We start from the raw sequence: 20,731 nt of genomic DNA on the forward strand, positions 1-20,731 counted from the left end.
TAAATGTATGGTGTAGTTCCAATGCGTTTCAGCTCTACAGTAGCCTTCATCAGTGATGGTGTAATTGTTCAGTACCTGTCTGGACAATTACAACATCACTTTATATACAAGTCTCTAGACGTCTCCTTGTAATGCTCTTTGGTACCTCAGTGATCAGGTCATGTGATCTCTATCCATTACCTCAATACTCAAATACTTGGTGTTAGGTTTCTCAAAATATGCCTGTTCATATTAACACTTTAAAAAAAACAAAAAACAATCCCCAAAACATAAATTAAAGGATGTTTCAGACGCTCATACAGAATGCATTAATGGATCATTTACAGATTACATTTGTTCAAAAAAGTCTTGTTCTAAAATCACTGTACCATGCAATATTTTTCCCCTCCTTTTTCCATTTTTTTTTTAGTAACAACAAGAGGCAAATTCAGCTCTGTTAATTTAGAAGGACTTCATTAATGGATTTAAATGTGTTTATCAAACCTCCTTTGTTATACTTAATTGCTGTGTCACCAAATATGGGATACTCAATTGGATTGTTGTGTAGAGAGATCAAGAAAAAAAATAAATTAAAAGATGATATATTCAGATCCGTTTTCTATTATTGTAACATCATGTCTAAGTTGGTTGGTAAGGCTGCTTTTTCTTCACACTCCATAGGGTTGCAAAGGAAAATCTGTGTTATTGTGGTACCATATTACCTTCGCAAATGCACACTCCACATGTTACCAAGATTGCGGACCTATTTGAATATGTCCCTATATGTTTGACCTTTTTGAATTTGAAGTCTCTCACTGGTTTCGTGCTCCTATGTCTGAGGGTCTTACAATTAATGCATTTCCACAGAAGAAACAGAATTTTGTGGGACCACATATAAATAAAAGATAATTTAAGTTCACTGCTCTATAGAATATGGATACGATTTCAAATCACATTGTAAGCACATAATGGCAATACTCACCCTTGTTAATAAAAAGTACCAGTCATCTACAAACACTGGAGGCAGCAACTTATGTGTGAGCTTCATGCAGAACGCAGCTTACAAATTCACTATGAAACAATGACATCCCATCAGTAATGTCACATAGGCTCAACCCACAAAATGGTTTAAAACGCAAATATACAAACAAATACTATCATCATACATACCCCCATTGTTATGATAAATAAGAGGCTTTGGCTCAAAACATGATATAACAGACAGAAAACAGGTCCACTGGTTTGTAGTGTGTTCTTTTGATCACTAAAGTTCAGAACAGGAGCAGACACAAGTAACAATCCAAACCAAAGAGATAGTTCTAGTGACAGACTACAATCAACTTCCTTTGAAAAATAAATTTATTACACTGTTAATTTTTGTGTGTAACATTGTAAAAATATACAGGTTTTAAAATTAAAAACAAATCTAACAGAAGAAACCTTTTTTTCCATGTGACTTTTTGTAACTCTCTGGAATAGTTTCCAGAAAATCATAAACATTAAGTAGCTATCGTACCCCCAAAAAATGGACAGTGTTTTTAGCCCTTAATCTCAGCAATGTTTTACATTCTGTTTTGTTCATATACTTCCTCTCATATATATATATATATATATATACAGTAAGCATAGGATTCACTTGCCAATAATTACAGGATAGACATTTGGGATGTTCTCCCAGCTGCACATAAAGTCATATCAGACGGTGGACACTCCCGCCACACACATCTGTCACACTGCTTGTAAACATGTTCTGCCTGGCAAATGCTTCTAAAGAGATTTCACTTTCACACAATGTGTCTCTTCTATTTGAACTGGTTGTCAATTAATGTTCCCTTCATTTTGGCTTTCTTCGCTTCCAATTCAGCCTGTGGAAAGAACAAGTGGGTAAATAAATACATATTGTACTTTGAATTAAAATTTTGGGGTTAGAAAAGCCTCATTGGCCATGTAACAAACTTTACAGAATTTGTCTATGTAGACAAGAGTATATGTTATGTTGAATACTTTTGTGTCAAAAAAGACAAAAGTATTATAGGAGTGATTTGATTGGCTAACCAAGAGAGATTTTTATATTTGCTAGCTTTCAGAGCACAGATGCCCCTTCATCAGGAAAGTTTACTAATGAATAACTAAGTAAAGGGCACAACATTTAAGAGAGGTTACATCAAACAATTTGTAATAGTATGAAACAATTGCAATCTCCAAAACATCATGCAAAGCAGACAATGTAACAAAAGGACATTTAAAAGAGGGGCATGCAGAAAAAAAACCCCATACTAGATGGAATGTGCCACAGAGATGTCCTGTGTTTGGAGTTAATATAAAAAAGGGTAAGCCAGCTTAGAGCAACTTAGGTCTAATGGTTGTAAAACATAGAAGAATCAAAACAAACCTTCCAACCTCTGCAGAGACTACAAATGATTCTACGTACAGGAACTAGACAAAGTAGCTTATCTGACCATCACATTAGCCAAAAAGCTAAATAAATGCGGACAAGCACCTATAAAACTAAATGCCCTCGTGCAACACAAAGATTGGAATTATGGATTTTGTGTGTGCGCAATGAAAACGTTGAACTATATATCAGTGAAATGGCAATACGCAGGCCAGGACTTCATTGTGGCCTAGTTCAGGTAACTGCGCACAGACCATTGTCTTCCTATAGTATTTTTAACAAACATGGTAATTTCAATGCAATTATCAGCAAAAAAAAAAAAAAAAGTTGTTTTTATAGGGGGAAAAGGGGAAGAGGTGGGCTGGACAAATGCTGAGACATTTGTCAAACATCCAAATAATGCTGTCAATATCCTGTATGGTCAGCTTAGTGATTTAGGAAAATTGCTGTCATTTTCAGGACGAAATGCAAAAATTAAGGGAAGCATATCCACAGCTCTGTCCTTATTCCATTTGTGTTTTGGAACCAGAGATTGATTTGAGACAGTTTTGAGAGTATGGAATATGAAATGTATATCAGCTTTGCACACAGTACAATATAACATGGGTGCAGTACCTATTAACGGTACCGACTACCCAGACAGAGAACAGAACGACATGGGGATTTTGAATGAATAGTACACTGACCTGTGAAGAAAACCTACTTTATATAAAGAATTCAATTGATATTAGACATCAACCGAAGAAGGTAGTATGTGGGGCACTCCTGTCCATAGAAATTTTGTTAAATAAAATCAACTTTATTAGTAATTAAGTTAAAATTCGGGCAAATATCAGATATCATAGAACTAGGCGAATTGTTTAAAATTATAGAAGTGCAAAAGATAAGAAAACAGTGTAAACAAGAATAAAATTGACCCCTAGAAGGAGCCGGTCAAAAGATTATTATTGTTAGTGTTATTAGTTGGTTACTTCATTCATGGATTGAAAATGTAGCTAAATCAATAATAATTAATTTCTTCTGATTTATTCATTATCAGAATCGTGCACCGTGAAACCAGATTAGCTCATATATTTGTTATAATACTTTTAACAATATAAGCAAATACTGTTATATCCGTTGGGGATAACTATCAATTCCCCATAGGTCTAGATATCAGTATATGTGCATGTATAACGTTCATTCATTTTTGATTTTCAATGTTGCATCCTTCACTGACTAAAGGAAAAAGATAGGCTTGGGTCAAATTAAGCAGGGTACAAGATTGAAGTTGTCAAATAGTCTCCAGTTGAATATGTTAGAACAATAAAGAATCTGCTCAATATATTTATATCACGCAGAGAATCAAAAACACATCCACCAAATATGGTCTCCGTTAGTAGTAAGCAATAAATTTGCAATCGGAGTGTGAGGAAGCATCACATATTGATCATTAGCCTTGCTGTTAAACAGTTATAACAGGAGATACTATTAACCTTGTCCCTATATAATGGATCCAATGTTAATAATGTGGCCCACCTTGGTTGTAATAGCATGTATATTGTGCGGAACTACCTTTAAACTTCACCAAGATTAGCCAGCACAAGACCTATCATCCCTATTTTCTAAAAGGATTGCTAGCATATCAGAATGAACCTGCTGGGTGTGATTATGGTAAACTAGGTCTCCAGCACAATCGCAGGAAAATCCCGCTGACCGGCTCTCTAGTTCCGGGTCTGTGACGTGACACGTCACTTTACCCGATGTTCATTCATATTTTATTATTGTATCCTTCATTTATTAGAGAAAAGGATGGGCTTGTGGTTAGTGGAACAAGGTCCAAGATTAAAGTTATCAAATGGTCTCCAGCTATGGCGTAATTGCCCTTGTGTGTGTTATAGATTTATTAGACAAATTATTATTCTGTCACACAAAGATTCAACGCACAATTGAAATGTAAATTGATAACTAAATATCTATAGTAGGTATATCCGCAGTATATGATCTCCGTTAATAATGAACAATGAATTTACACTCAAAGTGTGAGAAAACATCAAATATTGGTCACTGTATTACGGGAGAAATCTCCTTGCTATTAACAAGTTGTAGCAGGAAATACTATTAACCATGTCCTTATGTGGTAAAACCAATATTGGTGAAGTGTCCCACCTAGATTGTAATGAAACATATACAGTACGGAACTACCTATCTAATTGGCCGGGGTTAGCCGGCACAAGGCCTATCGTCCCTATTTCCTAAGAGGATTGCTAACATGTCAGAATGAACCTACTAAATATGATTATAGTGAGCTTAATCTCCGGCACGATCACAGGAAAATCCTGCTGACCGGCTCCCTAGTTCCGGGTCTGTGACGTGAGATTCCGGTAAGTAGGTTTTCTTCACAGGTCGGTGTACTATTCATTCAAAATCCCCATGTCGTTCTGTGTCGGGGTAGTCAGTATCGTGAAACTGACTACCACCGTATAACACATGGTGATTATGTCACATCAGAAAACACTAAAAGATGAACAGTGGCACTATTTCGCTAAATGCAATGACATTTTGTCAATTAATATTTTTAGGAAGTGATCAATGTCAATACAATCCTATTTATCTGGTGCATAGTGAATACATAGTGTAAACATTTTGCCCTATAATTACCCTGTACACAAATATAGGAGAGCTGTGTACAGCCATGTTGAGCAATATTTATAAGAGGTTTCTGAATTACAGCGATAGTACATACCAGTTCCTGTAGCCTTCTCTTACTCATTCCTTTTCTCTCCAGTTGTTTCTCGATCACTTTGGCATTCTGCGCATAGGAGTCTGCCACCTCCCTCTAAATGACACATAAGGGGGCAACAAATCAGCACATAGTACTCCAGATTACAAATATTCCACTCACATTGGAATTTGATTAAACATACTGGTCATTTGGGAGACATGAAGTTAACTCAATAAATGGGGTACATTTCTAGTGTCTTAAAAGGATATTAACACATGCAGAGTAATGGAAAACTCAAAATTTAATACAGTGATAAAATAGGTATGTTAAATAACTGTACGCTAACGTAGCTTTTGTATACACCCTTTATGCTGGTTCACTTACTGCCTCTATCTCCTCCTCCTCTTCATCAATGGTGGACACTGTAACTGAGCTGAACTTGCCCATGTCTTTTGTACGTTTGGTCATCATCACCTAAAACAATGAATGATTAATAGCTGCAATATACTCGCTCTTCATTTCACATATAACTTGTTTAACAACCTCAATTAGATTAACAAAAAGGAGGGTACAGATTCTACATCACTTTTGGACATAATTGCCAACTGTCCTTAAACATTGCCTTTAAATTGAATTTTGCAATGAAACTGCACTTCACTCATTGCCTCAGGGTGGGAACAGAAAGCGCTCTTGCCACTTAACATTCTCTCTGTCCTCCATACCACAATGTTCTAACCACAATGTTTCACTTCTGCTGAAATTAATCTGTCAGTATAAAACAAAAACAAAACACTTCAAACTCCGATATCAGACACATTTGGCCAGATTTGTACCATGTAAAAGATATGACGCGAATAAAGTTTGTCGCGCACTGCGCATATGAACAACTTGCACGGGTATTGTGGGTTGAGCTAATCTTCTACAAGTGCTTGGAGAAGCGTGTCAGGGACGTACAGGTGTAAGTTTCAAGTGTGAAATACAAGTCAACCAAGCTCCTTAGATATGTATTCGATTGTTGCTTACAAGTATCTTACATGTGCAGTCCATACATAGCTCTGGCCTGAGCTTCCAAGATGATGATTTGTGTGCGGATATATCTATGTCTAGATTTAAAGATGTACACATATCTTACATGCAACTCACAAATTAGCCACAGAATGTAAGTGTATGCAAAAGCCTCATTTTCACATTAACCCCTTTAGTGGTAACAACAGGTGGGACAGATCTCTCCCATACTGGCGTCAAACTCATGGATCACCCACATTTGAAAGAGGGGAGTCCCCTCTATTAAATGATGTGGCTCCTTAGAAGTTATTGTTTGGTGATCATCAGACAACAACACTCTACCATCCTGGGCTCCTTAATGTTTTCTGTAGTGTAAAGACTTTGTAACACACACCCTAGCTCCAAGAAACTATGGGGAGTCCACATTTAAAAGAGAATAGTTCCCTTTTTCAAGTGATGTGCAAGTAATGTCCAGTGATGGGAATTTTTAATGCTTAGATCTCTCCATTCTGGCTTCAATAAACCCAGGGATACTCTCAGATGAAGCATTGGGTTGTCTTTTTTTCAACATGGGCTACCCACATTATGCCTACACATTACAGTTCATTAAAGACCATGCAAAATAGCAACAAACAAATGCAAGTGCAGATTTTATTATGAGAACCTATATGTAGAAACCCGTTTTGAATATTGGACAAGAGCAAAGCAAGAACCTCAAAATATTTCTTGGCAGTAAAAAAAATTTAAATTTAAAATCAAAATTTACACACATTTGCATTTATTTCACATTAAATACAAAAACAAACAAAACCCCAAAACACTGTTTTGGGTATGTTGGATAGAATTTCTTTTTTTGTGACAGGACTTATAAGCAGACTGAGGGAATTTTCTGAAAATTCAAGGTCTTCTGAAAAAAAAACCAAGGTAATTTGTGATGGTACTGAATAAACAAATTACTAATATTGATGGAATGGTGCCAGCCCAAAAAGTGCCAAAATGAGCTCTCAGAACAGGTGTGTGAAAGGTCTCAGCAGTGAAGGGGTTAAAGTCTAAATCAGGCCCATACCTCGAATGTCAAACAAAAGCATGGAACATGTTACGCCAGATATTCACACTCACTGAAATATAAGGGGTCAGTTATTACCTTTTTAGGTGGATCAGGCTTTTGGCTATATATGTTTGTTTTGCCAAATCCTTGTCCAAACTTGACCAATGATCCATTGACAATGAATGTTGCAGGGGCATTCTTCTGGTGGTGTTGGTAGAAGAGAAGCAGGCTGCACCTGCAGAATTAAGTACACAATTATAAAACACCCCTGTCAAAGGAAATCAAAACAAAAAAGGAAAGAAAAAAGCAAAATGCTTCATTTTCTGTATTACTTTGGAAATATAGGCCATACCTACATGAAGAGCTACAGTCTATAAAATATCTACATCAGAAGTAGGAAAACTGCGGTTTGCATAGCATGCTGGGACCCTTAGTTAAAACAAAAGCTGAAGAGCCACTGGCTGCCAAGTTTGATGCATAAGGATTTTGCATAAACTATATGGAGTTTGGGATTTAAGGTTATTACCATATGGTACAACTGCTCCTACCTGGCATACTACTTAAATTAGTCACATGCTATCCCCATGCTATTGTGTTAACATTTTCTACTAAAATCATCCTTGCAAAACTTTCTTTTACTTTATTCTCAAGATGAATAGATTTACACAGATATATCTACGTGCTAGCTGACAGGGCTGCACAGCTTTACCGTTTAGTGGCCCTGTCACTGGCAGTCGTGGCCATAATAGAGATGAGCAAAATCGCAACAAAATTTTATGCAAAACAGTAAAATAGGCATTTCTGCAAATGTGCAAAGTTCCAGCGACACAAACTTCGCATTCCACTTCTACTTTCACCTCATTTTATGGAATTTATAGTCTATCAATAGAACTGGTATGACAGCAGTGTCAACTCATTCTGCTCTGCCCGGTGGTGCAACTGTGTAGTCCATTTATAAAAGTGGTTAATTATCTCCCATATAAAACTCCTTTAGCAGAAGCAATAAGAGAAGTGCCGGTATGGCATACCAACATATACACTCCAACTTCGACTACTGATCGATGTGAAAACCAATTTTAGCACAGAAAAGGAGATTTCTTTAAATATTTAACATGGTTCTCAACATGTTTAGCTTTTACTACAATAAAGGCCATAAAACACAGCTTTCCTTCTAAAACACCCCCACCTTCCTCTCCAGCATACATCAGGATCCCCATACATACATGATGGATTATGCCTGAAAGAATATAGCAGAAAGTCGTAATACAGCAGTAACGCATGTAGATCTTTTATCAGGCCTCTTAATAAAAGGGGCAAAATAGGCATTTACCGTGTGTCTAAAAAAAAACGTTTTTCTTTTGTAATTATGTCTAAGTATTGCGCACTTGATGGAACATAGTACATTATTTTTTTGTGAAGTCACCCTTCACATTTTGCAAAATGTTATAACCATGTAACCACAAATGTTCTGGTCCCACCATGGTCTCAAGAGGATTTGAAAGTATTTCTTCAGCTGTATTAGGACTTATACATACAGATGTTAAAACCAAGCACTCAATTGTACTTAACACACATCAACAAAGCCTAGTAAATGCTCTGATGATGGGTTCCATTATGCAGTACAAAATAATAATTGTCTATTAATTGCCTAATAATTCCTACCTCTAATCACAGGTCACTTATTGCCTATATTGTTGGGTGGTTCACTAAGGATAGCGAGAATATATTCACATTAATTTAGCCATTTAGTATATGAGCGATCAATTATTGTCAGCTGCCCAGTGAATAACTTATTTTTAATCATAAGGTAGTTCTATGCGTATCATTGCAACACGTCATTTAAATAGTATTTGCTTTAGCAAATGGCTTGTTGTTTAGCCATATAATGAGAGGCACTTGTGTATTACTGACTGCCTATTGAAAGCTATCTGTGGCCACGAATAGCTGTTAGAGGGTGCATTAGTAGCATGGTCTTCTAACCAGGTCAAAGAGTGCGCGCGAGAGTGAGTGTGTTTTCCTCTTCTTGGATTAATGGAGTTCCACAGCATTGTTAGCTAATATTTTTTTTCCCCCACTTCAATTAAAGATTCAAGCAGGGAGTCCCAGGGACATCCCTCACCCCCAGTCAATCACAAAGCAGCCTGTAATTGGGGAAACCTCTTTACCATAGTTTACAAATAAAGAAACAACTTTCCCAAGGACGGTTCAATAGGTTTTTCATACATACACTTGTTAACTGAAATGAATATAAATATGTAGACATAACATATTTCCATATGATAGATTAATTTACACTGACTGTTGTAACTTAGTAGCTACGATGGACTCCCTGAGTGGTTTTATCAGTCACATAATTGAGCCTTTGTGCTATCGTTCTTCATGGACAATTAAATGGAAAGAGGGTGGTCACTTAATATACAATTGTGCATCACATTAAAGGTGATACACTATATATGCAGCCCGATCAGCTACAACATTAAAACCACTTGCCTAATATTGTGTAGATCCCTCTACTGCCGCCAAAACAGCTATATTTATAAAACAGATTGAAAAAGTGAAGTTGCCTATAGCAACCTATCACAGTCTAGTTATCTTTTATTTACTACATTCTACAAAATGACAGCTAGAATCTGATTGGTTGCTATAGGCAACATTTCCACTTTCAAACCCGCAGTCTAGTATATATACCCCATGGACTCCACAAGACCTCTGAAGGTGTCCTGTGGCATCTGGCACCAAGAAGCTAGCAGCAGATCCTTTGCGAGGTGGGGCCTCCATGGTTTGGACTCGTTTTTCCAGCACATCCCACAGATGCTGAATTGGATTAAGATCTAGGGAATTTGGAGACCAATTTAATACCTTAAACTCCGTCATTTTCCTCTTACCATTCCTGAACAATTGTTGCAGTGTGGCAGGGCACATTATTCTGCTGAAAAAGGCCACGGTCATCAGGAAATACCGTTGCCATGAAGGGGTATACATGGTCTGCAACAACATTTAGGTAGGTGGTATCTGTCAAAGTAACAGCCACAGGAATACCAGGACCCAAGGTTTTCAAGCAGAATATTGACCAGGGCATTGCACTGCCTCTGCCGGCTTGCCTCCTTCCCATAGTGCATCCTGGGGGCATCTCTTACCCAGGTAAATGAAGCACACAGACCCGGCAGTCCACATGATATAAAAGAAAACATGATTCGCCAGACCAGGCCACCTTCTTACATTATTCCATGCCACATGCCAATTGTAGGTGCTTTTGGTTGTGGACAAGAGTTAGCATGGCCACTTTAAACGGTTTGCGGCTACGCAGCATTCTGTGATGCACTGTGTGTTCTGACACCTTTCTATTGTAGTCTGCATTAACTTTTTCAACAATTTGTGCTACAGCAGCTCTTCTGTGGGATTGGACCAAAAGGGCTAGCCTTCACGCCCCACTCACATCAATGAGCCTTGGGTGCCCATGACCCCGTCATCCGTTTGGTAGGTACTAACCACTGCATACCAGGAACACCCCACATGACATTTTGGAGATACTCTGACCTAGTCGTTTAGCCATCACAATTTGGCCCCTGTCAAAAGTCATTGAGATCCTTACGCTTGCCCATTTTTCCTGCATGAACCTCAAGAACTTATTATTCACTTGCTGCCTAATATATTCCACCACTTTACAGGTGCAACTGTAATGAGATAATTAATGTACTTAACTTCAGTATTGTATATACAAAGATTGTTTGGATGATTTGTTACTCCATTTCTCATTCGAACAACATGTATCATCAGGTTAATTGTATCTTAATATCTTAACAACAACAAACTAGTAGCATTTCATTGGTTGAGGAGTTATATGACTATGAGACAGTCATACGACTACTAGACCTACATACAAGCGTGAAAATTAAAATAACATTAACTTTCTATAATATGTCTATTGCAATTGAGCTAGACTGTCTCCTTTAGTAGTTTATTTTAAGAATAATTTTCTGAATTTGGCTGACAGAGTAACACACACACGCGAGTAGATATTGACTGAGCTACCAAATGCAAGTATTTGCTAAATTGTGCTCCTTATGGTATAAAAGATTTGAAAGTCCACATGCAAAAGAGCTGAATTATATTAAGTTTCTATGTTAGATGATATTGATTTATCCAGATCCATGTGACTTTGGTGATTTACTTGTTACATTTACAGTTTGTAGGATTGGAGAAATTTGCTTCTTGCACTGTTAGGTAATTCAAAGTGTGCATCTGTATTAGAATTCCATTGGTTTCACTTAACAGATCTGGCCAATATAAGAATTTACATATAAGAGATCAGAGAGGTCTAAACGATGAAATGGTTTATAATGTTTTTATATGCCGATAGATATTAAATTTGTTGTGTATTTAAATAGGAGTGATCTAACCTCTTTCTACATTTTGTGTATATTTTTATTTGGCTACACTCATGAAGTGACCACTGTATTTGTTTATTCTTCATGTATATTCATAATACAGAGGTTGGCAACATCCATCATATAATATATAGATAGATAGATATATATATCTATATATCTCTCTCTCTATCGGCTGTGATCATTATTTGAAACATATTTAGCACCAATGGGAGACTTCTAGTTTTTCTTACACAAACATGACATCAGTGGGTAAGGGGCCTAATGCTGGGGTCATCCCTGTGTTTTGGCGTCAGTGGAAAGTAGCAGATATCTGCTAGAAATTCACATCAGTCAAGTCTATACAATCTGCTCTTTGCTAGCACTTTAGCAGCATTGTGAAGCTACTACGAAATATAACGTACTGCTCTATAAATGTACAGTATTTCCACTAAAAGGCAGCATGGTATATAAATTAAAAAAGGTGTTATTTCCTTTTAGGAAGGCCTCAGGAAAAACTACCCTTTTGTGGCAACATCCCTTCTAGAACAAGGGGATACGAGGCGTTGTACATGTTGTTCAATTAAAATATTAGCTATTTCATACACAGTTTAAGCTATATTAAACTTCCATACTCAACCACAAGCAAATTAACAATCTTCTTACTAACTAAACAACTTCAAGGCCAGCATCATTTCTCTACCCGGATACAATTTATTAAGAGGATTTAGAGCAAAATAATCAACTTACACTCCTTTGCTTTGGTCTTAAGCCATTTAGTTTAAAAAAAAATGTTAAAGATATAACAACATGCATATTTCATTAGGTGAAAGAAATGTTTAACTGTTGTAATGACAGATTTCAAGAAAGATCACCATTCTGCCTGGCACGTACTACCTTCTTATTTCCAAGGTTATCCCTTTCCTTCCCAGGACCTCTCTGCCTTTTTTACTGCAGCACAGAGGATTGTAAAATGTCAAGAATGCAGCATGTTCCTGTGCTGAATGAGTCTAAGCAGAAAGCCTAAAATAGAATATGGAACTGTGCAGAGGCACACTTGCTCAGCCGGAGGAAATTCTAGAAAACAAACTTTTTTTTCTAACCAAAGAACAGAACAATGTGTTATTTGCACTACAGCAGTTATGTTCTGCTCAAAATACTGATGATCCCACCTTGACCCATGTCAGTACATTTAGATTTTATCTGCCATCACGTACCACTGATCACTGAAAAACATCAGGTGAAGATCTTCCTTCACATTGCTGGACTGCATTGCAACCACTGTTCACAAATAAAGGTATATTACTTTATTCAAAGTGTAAGTGGAGATACAATTAACAGTGAAGCCGCTAGAGCCTCACATGATTAGGCTAAGCAGCAATGTCTGGCCTAAAATCTTTGCTTATTAGTTTTATATTGTAGTAATTGTTTTGTTACAGCGGTCCACCTCTATTTTGATTCATTTGTTGTCTCAGCTGTAGATCACAACCAGGTTTATAGAATGACCTAAGAGAAAAGGTCAACACCAGCATGACTAAAGAAAACAAAAAAGAAAACAAAAAAAAAAAAAAAAAAAACCCCAAACATACACACACAGAAAACAAGTTTTTCAAGTCAATTGCTACTCCACAAAATACAACTACAATAAAGGCATTAAAATATATTTATAGGCAGCATGGTGGCCTAGTGGTTAGCACATCTGCCTCACAGCACTGTGGTCATGAGTTCGATTCCCGACCATGGCCTTATCTGTGTGGAGTTTGTATGTTTTTCCCGTGTTTGTTTGCATGGGTTTCCTCCGGGTGCTCTGGTCTCCTCCCACATTCCAAAAACATACTAACTAGTAGGTTAATTGGCTGCTGTCAAATTGACGTGTGTGTGTGTGTGTTAGGGAATTTAGACTGTAAGCTCCAATGGGCAGGGACTAATGTGAGAGTTCTCTGTACAGCGCTGCAGAATTAGTAACGCTATATAAATAGATGATGATGATTTAGCACAGCCATTAAGAATATATGAAAGGCAACTATTACCCAGGATGTTTTAATAGACTGTGCACAATTAAAACACTGCCCTTCATTTACATCATTAGAATAAAAACAAACATTTTCTGTTATAAATGTATTATTTTGTTATGGCACTATGCAGTATTTTTGCCACAGACAAATATATTCACTGCAAATGTCTTCAGCTGATATTGCCTTAAATCAGGGAGAATTTTACATTTTCACCCCAAAAAAAAAAAAAAAAAAAAAATTCAGATAAAAGTTTTGTGGTTTGCTTACTTGCTGCATTTTTTCCGGTACTGACGCTCAATGCCGTCTGGTCTGCAATGAAAATAACACTTGTTAAAGAAGCATAAAAAAAATAGATTTCCCTTAATGCTAAATTTTCCATTACACAGGCCTATCTAGCCTCTCTTCCCGACTGCTGGGCGATCTGTCAGATTTGGCCATACACACAGGGCCCTATTCTGAAAGAACAGACATGGCACCATTAGTGCAGTGTGATGCATGCATATGTAGTCAAATGTGGTAAACCACAAAACGCATTTAACATCCACACATGTTAACTGGTATCGGCTGTCTTAATGGTCTAATACAAGCTGCAATTTTTTTTCATTTTTAGAATATTTTGCAACAAAAAAAAAATCTCTTGTTATTAATAGGATACATAACTAGGCACTGGTAAGCCAATTAAAAACTAAATCATTAAATATGAAATTAAGTTGGGTCACATGAGTGTTGTCTAAAGACAGTTAAGAACGTCCCACATGAAAAATGCTTGTTTTCACGAATGTGGCTGAAATTTTCTTTAACCTGAAGATTCCTGCTGATTAGTACTCATTAGAAGCAAAGTGAAAATTGGCTCTAGTAATCAAGGGCAATCAGCTTATAAATAAATGATGGGATGCTATGCATTGGCAAGGAAAAGCATCTATCTCAATTATACTTCCTACTGTAACTAATAGGAATTAGCACACCGCTCATTCAAACATATCCTTGACACATAACAAATACAGGCAAGTCTCTAGAGAGGTGATGAGAGCAAAAAAAAAAAAGTACAACAAAAACAGCTGAATATGGAAAGAAAAAACGTAACACATACAAAAAAAAAGGAATTAAAGTACATGTTAAATATATTTTCCCCTCATCAGACTGTATGGCAGCCAAAATAGATGGATTAATCCTTAATCAGTTAAATAGAGACAGAAAAAAAAAAAAAGGGGGGGACCCGAGTCATAGTGGGGACAAAAATTGAGGTCCCCACAAAGCTTCCCTAGGCTAATCAATGCAGGAGACCTTGCTGATATGCTCAGCATAAAAATCTGGCATGTCCCCCGTGACTCACATTTGTCGGAACAAAAGTGTGTGTGTGCGCCCAATGTGGAGGGGAGAGTGTGAACATCCCATCGCCAGAGGCCAGTATACCGTCCAAACGCATAGCAGGAGCAGGAAGGAACTACACTTTGTCGGCGCTTTATACACCAAGTGGGTAAAGACACAGTCAAATCCGTCTGTTGCTGAAGGCAAAGCGGGGACAGGGAAGCATGACTGAGCCCACCAGTAGCTCCGACTGTAGCTTGGAGAACAGTGGAGATGAGTATGATTGACACTTCGGAGGAGAGCGTTTCAGACACAAGCGGTGATGCCCTGTTTTCCACCAGCGCAGCAGTGTGCAGGTACCCAGAGATGAGTTCTAGGTACGACCATTCTTGACCTTCTGGCAGCTGTGTTTTAAACACAGAGGGTCGGAGAGACGACGCAGTGTCTGTCCAAACGCTATCCACAAACAGTGATGGCTCCAGGGTGTAGAACAAAAAGAAGAACTGTCTGTACTGTGAGAAGCCCCTGGGTCATGCCACATCAGATCACCCCAAAAAAAAATGAAATGTTCACCACCCATCTCAGATTTGTTTGAAAATATTTTAATTAAGCAGGATGTTAAAACAACTATTTCTGCCAAATATATCAACTGTCTGATTAAATATTGATTTTTTTTCAATTTATTAAATAATTTACTAATCACAGCTTCTTTATCCAGTTTATTTTAAGTATCACGGGTGCTTATTAAGAAATCACCCCAAAATTTGGACCCCTAAAGTAACACTTCCTCCCGAATACAAAAATCCAAACCAAATTACTTTAATCTGCCTCACGTTTTGCGTTACGGCAAAAAAGCACGTTTTTCGACTAGAATTAAAAACTCAAGGTTCAATTGACATTAGGGATCCCATTTGTTTTTTTTTTTGGGGGGGGGGGGTTGTTTAAAAAAGGTATTCATAACTACCACAAAAAAAAAAAAAAAAAATCGGCAGGGTTCACTGTTTCATAGTGGAGAAAAAAAAATGCTGATGCTCGATTACTGGTGTACCGTACCACATACATAATTAACACAAGAAACCATGAAATTTAAGAGGGTTCTTAAAAATTGCCCGCCACATGGAGCATGTTCATCGCGGTGAGACTGAAGTAGCCTGGGCTCTAAAATTCCCTAAGCACTCGAAAGAATGGTGCATGCAAATGGCACATCTTTGCAATAGAGGCAACTTTGCACACAACGCTGAGGAAATGAGGGCAGGCCATGGCGTTCTGGTCCCGTGCAAACTTCCAGACAAAGAGAAGGATCATGTACTGTGTAGCCTGCCAGGGCTTGTTTGCAAGGAAATACCTCTGGCGACACATTAAGAGATGTAAGCTAAACCGAAGGGGCAACAAGCTCACACCTGGCAATAACAGAGTCCTGTCACTGTGCGCCTTTGCTCAGCCTGTTCCACCCAACATCAGTGGTGGCTTTTGGAAGCTCTTGAGTGACATAACCCAGGATTAAGTCTTGATCGATGCATCATGCAGATGGGACAGCATTTGTTCAACCGGGTTGGATCAGATGTTGGCGGGTACAAGTACATCTGTCAGACACTTAGGGAAATTGGCAGGCTACTGCTACAGGCCAGAGGAGCTACCCCTTTGGGAGAGGATGGAAGACTTTACATCGAACTCTCTGCACGTAGTAGATGCTGTGAGGCTGGTAGCTGGCTATAATGAGGCGACAGGTACATTTAAGATGCCCTAGCTGGCACTCAAGACCGGGCACGGCCTGCATAAGATAGCAAGCATTGTGGGGTTTCGAGCCATGATGAAGGGTTGCACTACTGCGATTGAAAACACACAACATTTCTGTGTGCTATAGGAGACGAGATGGAACGAGTTGATCTCATCGGCTGCCTTGAAAACTCTTAAGTAGTTCAAGTGGAACATACCTCGGCTCTTACCTTTCATGGAAGATGTAAAAAAGATGTACCTCGATGAAAAGCAGCAAGCCTACTGAAGTGGTCTATCCACCGAACCTACTGTTAACCACTGGGCACTACTTGCAAAAGTTCCCCTGGCACAGGCAATCTTGTTCAATCGAAGAAGGGAAAGGGCGCTTCAAAAATTGTTGCTGACTACCTTCTCATTAAGAGATACCTCAGATCTCCAGGAAGATGTGTCCCTAGCGTTTTTAGATGTTGAGAGGAAGCCCTGCCGGCACTTCACTCGCATTGAGAGCCAAGGAAAACGAGGGTGAAAAGTGCCCATCCTGTTGACACCAGCCATGCAAGCTGCAATGGAACTTCTCGCAGAAAAGAGTGACAAATGTGGAGTGGATAGCCAAAATGTCCACGTTTGCCAGACCAGCTGCCTTGTCACACTTCAGAGGCTCCGATTGCAGACGACCGTTTGCCCGAGAGTGTGCGGCCAAGCATCCCCACACGCTGTCTTCCATGAAGTTTCGAAAGCACATTGCCACTCTCTCGAAGGTCCTCAACCTTAACAACACAGAACTGGACCAGTTGGCAGAATTCCTTCAGGGTGCACCGGAAGTATTACCGCCTCCCAGAAGGTATCCTCCAACTCGCCAAGATCAGCAAACTGTTAATGGCTCATGAGAGTGGCAGACTGGCTGAATTCAAAGGCAAGAATTGGGACAAGATGCAAATTGATCCGGATGGCAAGTGGAAAATCTGGTGTCTGATGTATGCTTTTGACTTTTACCTCGGTCATTTACATATCTGGGTTTTTTTGCAGAAACGGTCCAGCTACAGAGAGATATGTCGGAAGATGAGCAATCCCCCGTGACAGAGGGACATGTGGCCAAATGTTTGGTCGACACTTCCATTTCAGAAGAGACACGGTGTATGGACCTGGCAACATGGGACCAGTGCCCAGCCATGGCTTCCACAGGTAGGTGTAGCTAGGGAGAAGAACTTTGACTTCTCTGTATTTTGCATAGCCATAATGGACCACTCTACTTCCTTTCAGGTTGCAAAGAAGAGCGGAGGAAATTCTGGGACAGAAAGGAGATCCAGGCTGCGGAGAAACACCTGATGAGGTTTAGACAGACATGCCGGTTGCCTGAAAAGTGAGACTGTGTTGCGTGTCTCATGGCTGAACCATCCATAATGAAAGATCAGAAATGGTTGGGGGTGAAATGCTACATAAAGAACCGCATAACAGCCTTAAAGAGGGCTCAAACTTGTTGAAATAATGCGCAGTGGTTGAACAGAGCTTTAACCTCCATGGCTACGTGTCGGTGTAAGCGGGCATGCGGATGTCCTCAGAGAGCCAGGATACTCAAAACTTTCCCTACTATTGTTATTATTTATTCATTTATGTATGCGGGAATGTGGATGTTTTCATACAGTCAAAATATATGACACTTTCCCCATCTTGCAGTCCCTGTCAGTACATTATGCAAAGTAAAAGTGTAAATCTCATGTGGTAACTCTGGTGACAAACCGCTCCTACACATACCTCTTTGACTGTTCTGTTAACAGGGCATTAGGAAAGGGGTGTTCCTATACGCCATGCTCCAGACATGGGTACTCAAAACGTGTGTGTGTGTGTGTGTGTGTGTGTGTGTGTGTGTGTGTGTGTGTGTGTGTGTGTGTGTGTGTGTGTGTGTGTGTGTGTGTGTGTGTGTGTGTGTGTGTGTCCTCAATTGACTCACCTAAGGTGCCCAGGCAGGTACATGAGGGTCCCCAAAGCCACTCCCTATGGAGTGACTCCCTGGGCCATAAATTTACTACCAAACTAGTAAATATGGGTAAAAGCTACCACGGTCTAAACAAGGGAAATTAAAAAGAAGCGCACAGTCACTGCAAAAGCAGGTAACATGACCATATCAGCTGACTTCCCTTCTCAGTCTGTATGGAGTTTCAAGTTTCAGGCTTCTTCTGTTACTTTCGAATTTGCATTGCCGAGTCCTGGTACACAGCTTGCATCCAAACATACTCTTGAATGGTGGATTTAAGAAGTAATTTCACAGAGGAACAAGAGGCGTGGAATGGCAACTTCATGGACAAACAAGGCTCTGGCTTCAGCTAATGAGCAAAGCATCAATTCACACTTTCTCCAGAATGAGCAGATAGTTTGAAAAAGTATTTTATATGCATGGATTGATGACTGGTTGTTTTATGCTTACAAAAGGTAAAAGGCGTTACACTAAATACCTTTTGGATGGTGCAATTTTTTTCCTGTCCATACACAGCTAACTAAGGTTTGACCAATTATTAGGGCTGCCATGGAGGTCTTTCCTACTTCAAGGAAAATAAATCATTAGTGTGCATAATTTGCTTAATTCCTTGTACGTGTGTTATGTTTTTAGTTTTTCCTTTGCACCTCACTATAAATACACAAAATATAATTCCACTCAAAAAAATATAGCATCACCACTGTCCGTAATTTGCAGTTGTTCAGTGATCAGGCCTAGGCATAAGATTTGTGTCAGGGAAAAAGAAAGAACTTACATTTAAAAAGTGATCAATTTAGATGAAAAAGCTGATAAGGTATGGAGACATGAGCTCAGACCCCCTTACTGCAAGACAATATGAAGGACCTTTTGATTCCAACCAACGAGCTGTGTTTTACCTACCCTAAACTTAGTTTTATTAATTAGTTTATAAAATTAGTTGTATAAATTGAGACATAACATTTTTAAAGCCAACTCTCTAGGAGAGGTCAGCCTGGGATCAAAAATTGTCAGGGGGCTTTTTGTGGGTGGCTCTTTGTGAGCTAGCCGTCATCAGTTCAGGCTAATCAATTCAGCTATAGCTGAGAAATGAACTACTGTAAATGGCAAATTTCCAAGATAGGATTATTGGAACACTAGGGGTAAATGTATTAACTTGCGATTTTTGCAAGTCACCACTATTCACGGAGTTTGCAGTGTAAATTTAAAGTGGCAATGGCTTTTAAGGCAAAATAACGCCTTTAAAGCCATTGTTGCTTTAAATTTTCACTGCAAACTCGCCGAATAGTGACAACTTGCAAATATCGCAAGTTAATACATGTACTCCTAGAAGTATTTAAATCATCTCTTATTGTGCAATTTGTGTGCGCGAGCTGGGCAGAGGCAAACCATTCTATTGTGCAACGCTAAATGCATCTGACTAGTTGAAGGTATGATAGACCATTGTTTTTCCTATTTTGAGACCAGATACACATTAGCTATTTAAGCAGAACTCAAAACAATCAAAACAATATATAAAAGGTGGTAAAAGTATAAGTATGCAATATAAAGATCTCATCTGTGAATAACAGTCTAAATGAAGGCAGAGAAGAGCAAAGCCCACGGGAAGATACCTGCGCAGATAAACGGCTTCTTCCTCTTCTGTGTTACAGAACTTGTGAGCATGTTTTGCTGCATCGATTACTCTTGCTCTGTCACGAGGCCTCATGGGAAGTTTTTCCAGCTGGCAGTCTGAGTGAAAAAAACAAAAGTACGTGTATAAAATAAAGAAATGGTTGTCCTGGAAGATTACTATAAGCCACAATATTTGATATGAACAGTTTTTTCCCCTTTTCTTGTGAAATACACAGTAACCACAGCAGATCTGTGGTTCTCTCTCGATTCAACATGGGATTTGTAAGATACAGGTTTCCAAACTCCACCTGCCATTCTACTATTTAATGGGAAAGGCCACTGTGCCAACGTGAGCTACGTTCTTCTAGTGATTTTATACAAAAATTGTACCATTACTTGTTCCTGTGTATATCACATGTAATCCATACAAACAGCCCTTCATGTCTTTTATATAGGTTTGTGAACTACTCTACTACATTGGAGGCTCTACTAGAAATTGTATTATGTTCTGTGACCTGTGGTTTATTTAGTGCTCTAAAGAGTACAATGTCATTAAAACTAGCTTCAAACATCTGCTTTTTTTTTTATTTTATAAGTTTTGCATTTCTACA

The 20,731-nt window shown here is 38.6% G+C and overlaps 1 protein-coding gene across 1 annotated transcript in view; it reads right to left on the reverse strand.

The window, feature by feature from the left end:
* Positions 1-1,320: 1,320 nt before the first annotated feature.
* The window catches only part of STEEP1 (STING1 ER exit protein 1), a 32,761-nt gene continuing 13,350 nt past the window's right edge, over positions 1,321-20,731 (reverse strand). Inside the window, exons 2-7 of the mRNA XM_075184527.1 lie at positions 20,120-20,237; positions 13,781-13,822; positions 7,228-7,366; positions 5,463-5,552; positions 5,100-5,192; positions 1,321-1,844 (exon numbers count right to left, since the gene is read on the reverse strand). Coding sequence (XP_075040628.1) covers positions 1,782-1,844; positions 5,100-5,192; positions 5,463-5,552; positions 7,228-7,366; positions 13,781-13,822; positions 20,120-20,237 — 545 coding nt within the window. The 3' untranslated portion in view covers positions 1,321-1,781. The remainder of the gene's footprint in view (positions 1,845-5,099; positions 5,193-5,462; positions 5,553-7,227; positions 7,367-13,780; positions 13,823-20,119; positions 20,238-20,731) is intronic.

This window comes from Mixophyes fleayi, chromosome 9 (assembly GCF_038048845.1).
Source record: "Mixophyes fleayi isolate aMixFle1 chromosome 9, aMixFle1.hap1, whole genome shotgun sequence".
Classification (NCBI taxonomy): domain Eukaryota; kingdom Metazoa; phylum Chordata; class Amphibia; order Anura; family Limnodynastidae; genus Mixophyes; species Mixophyes fleayi.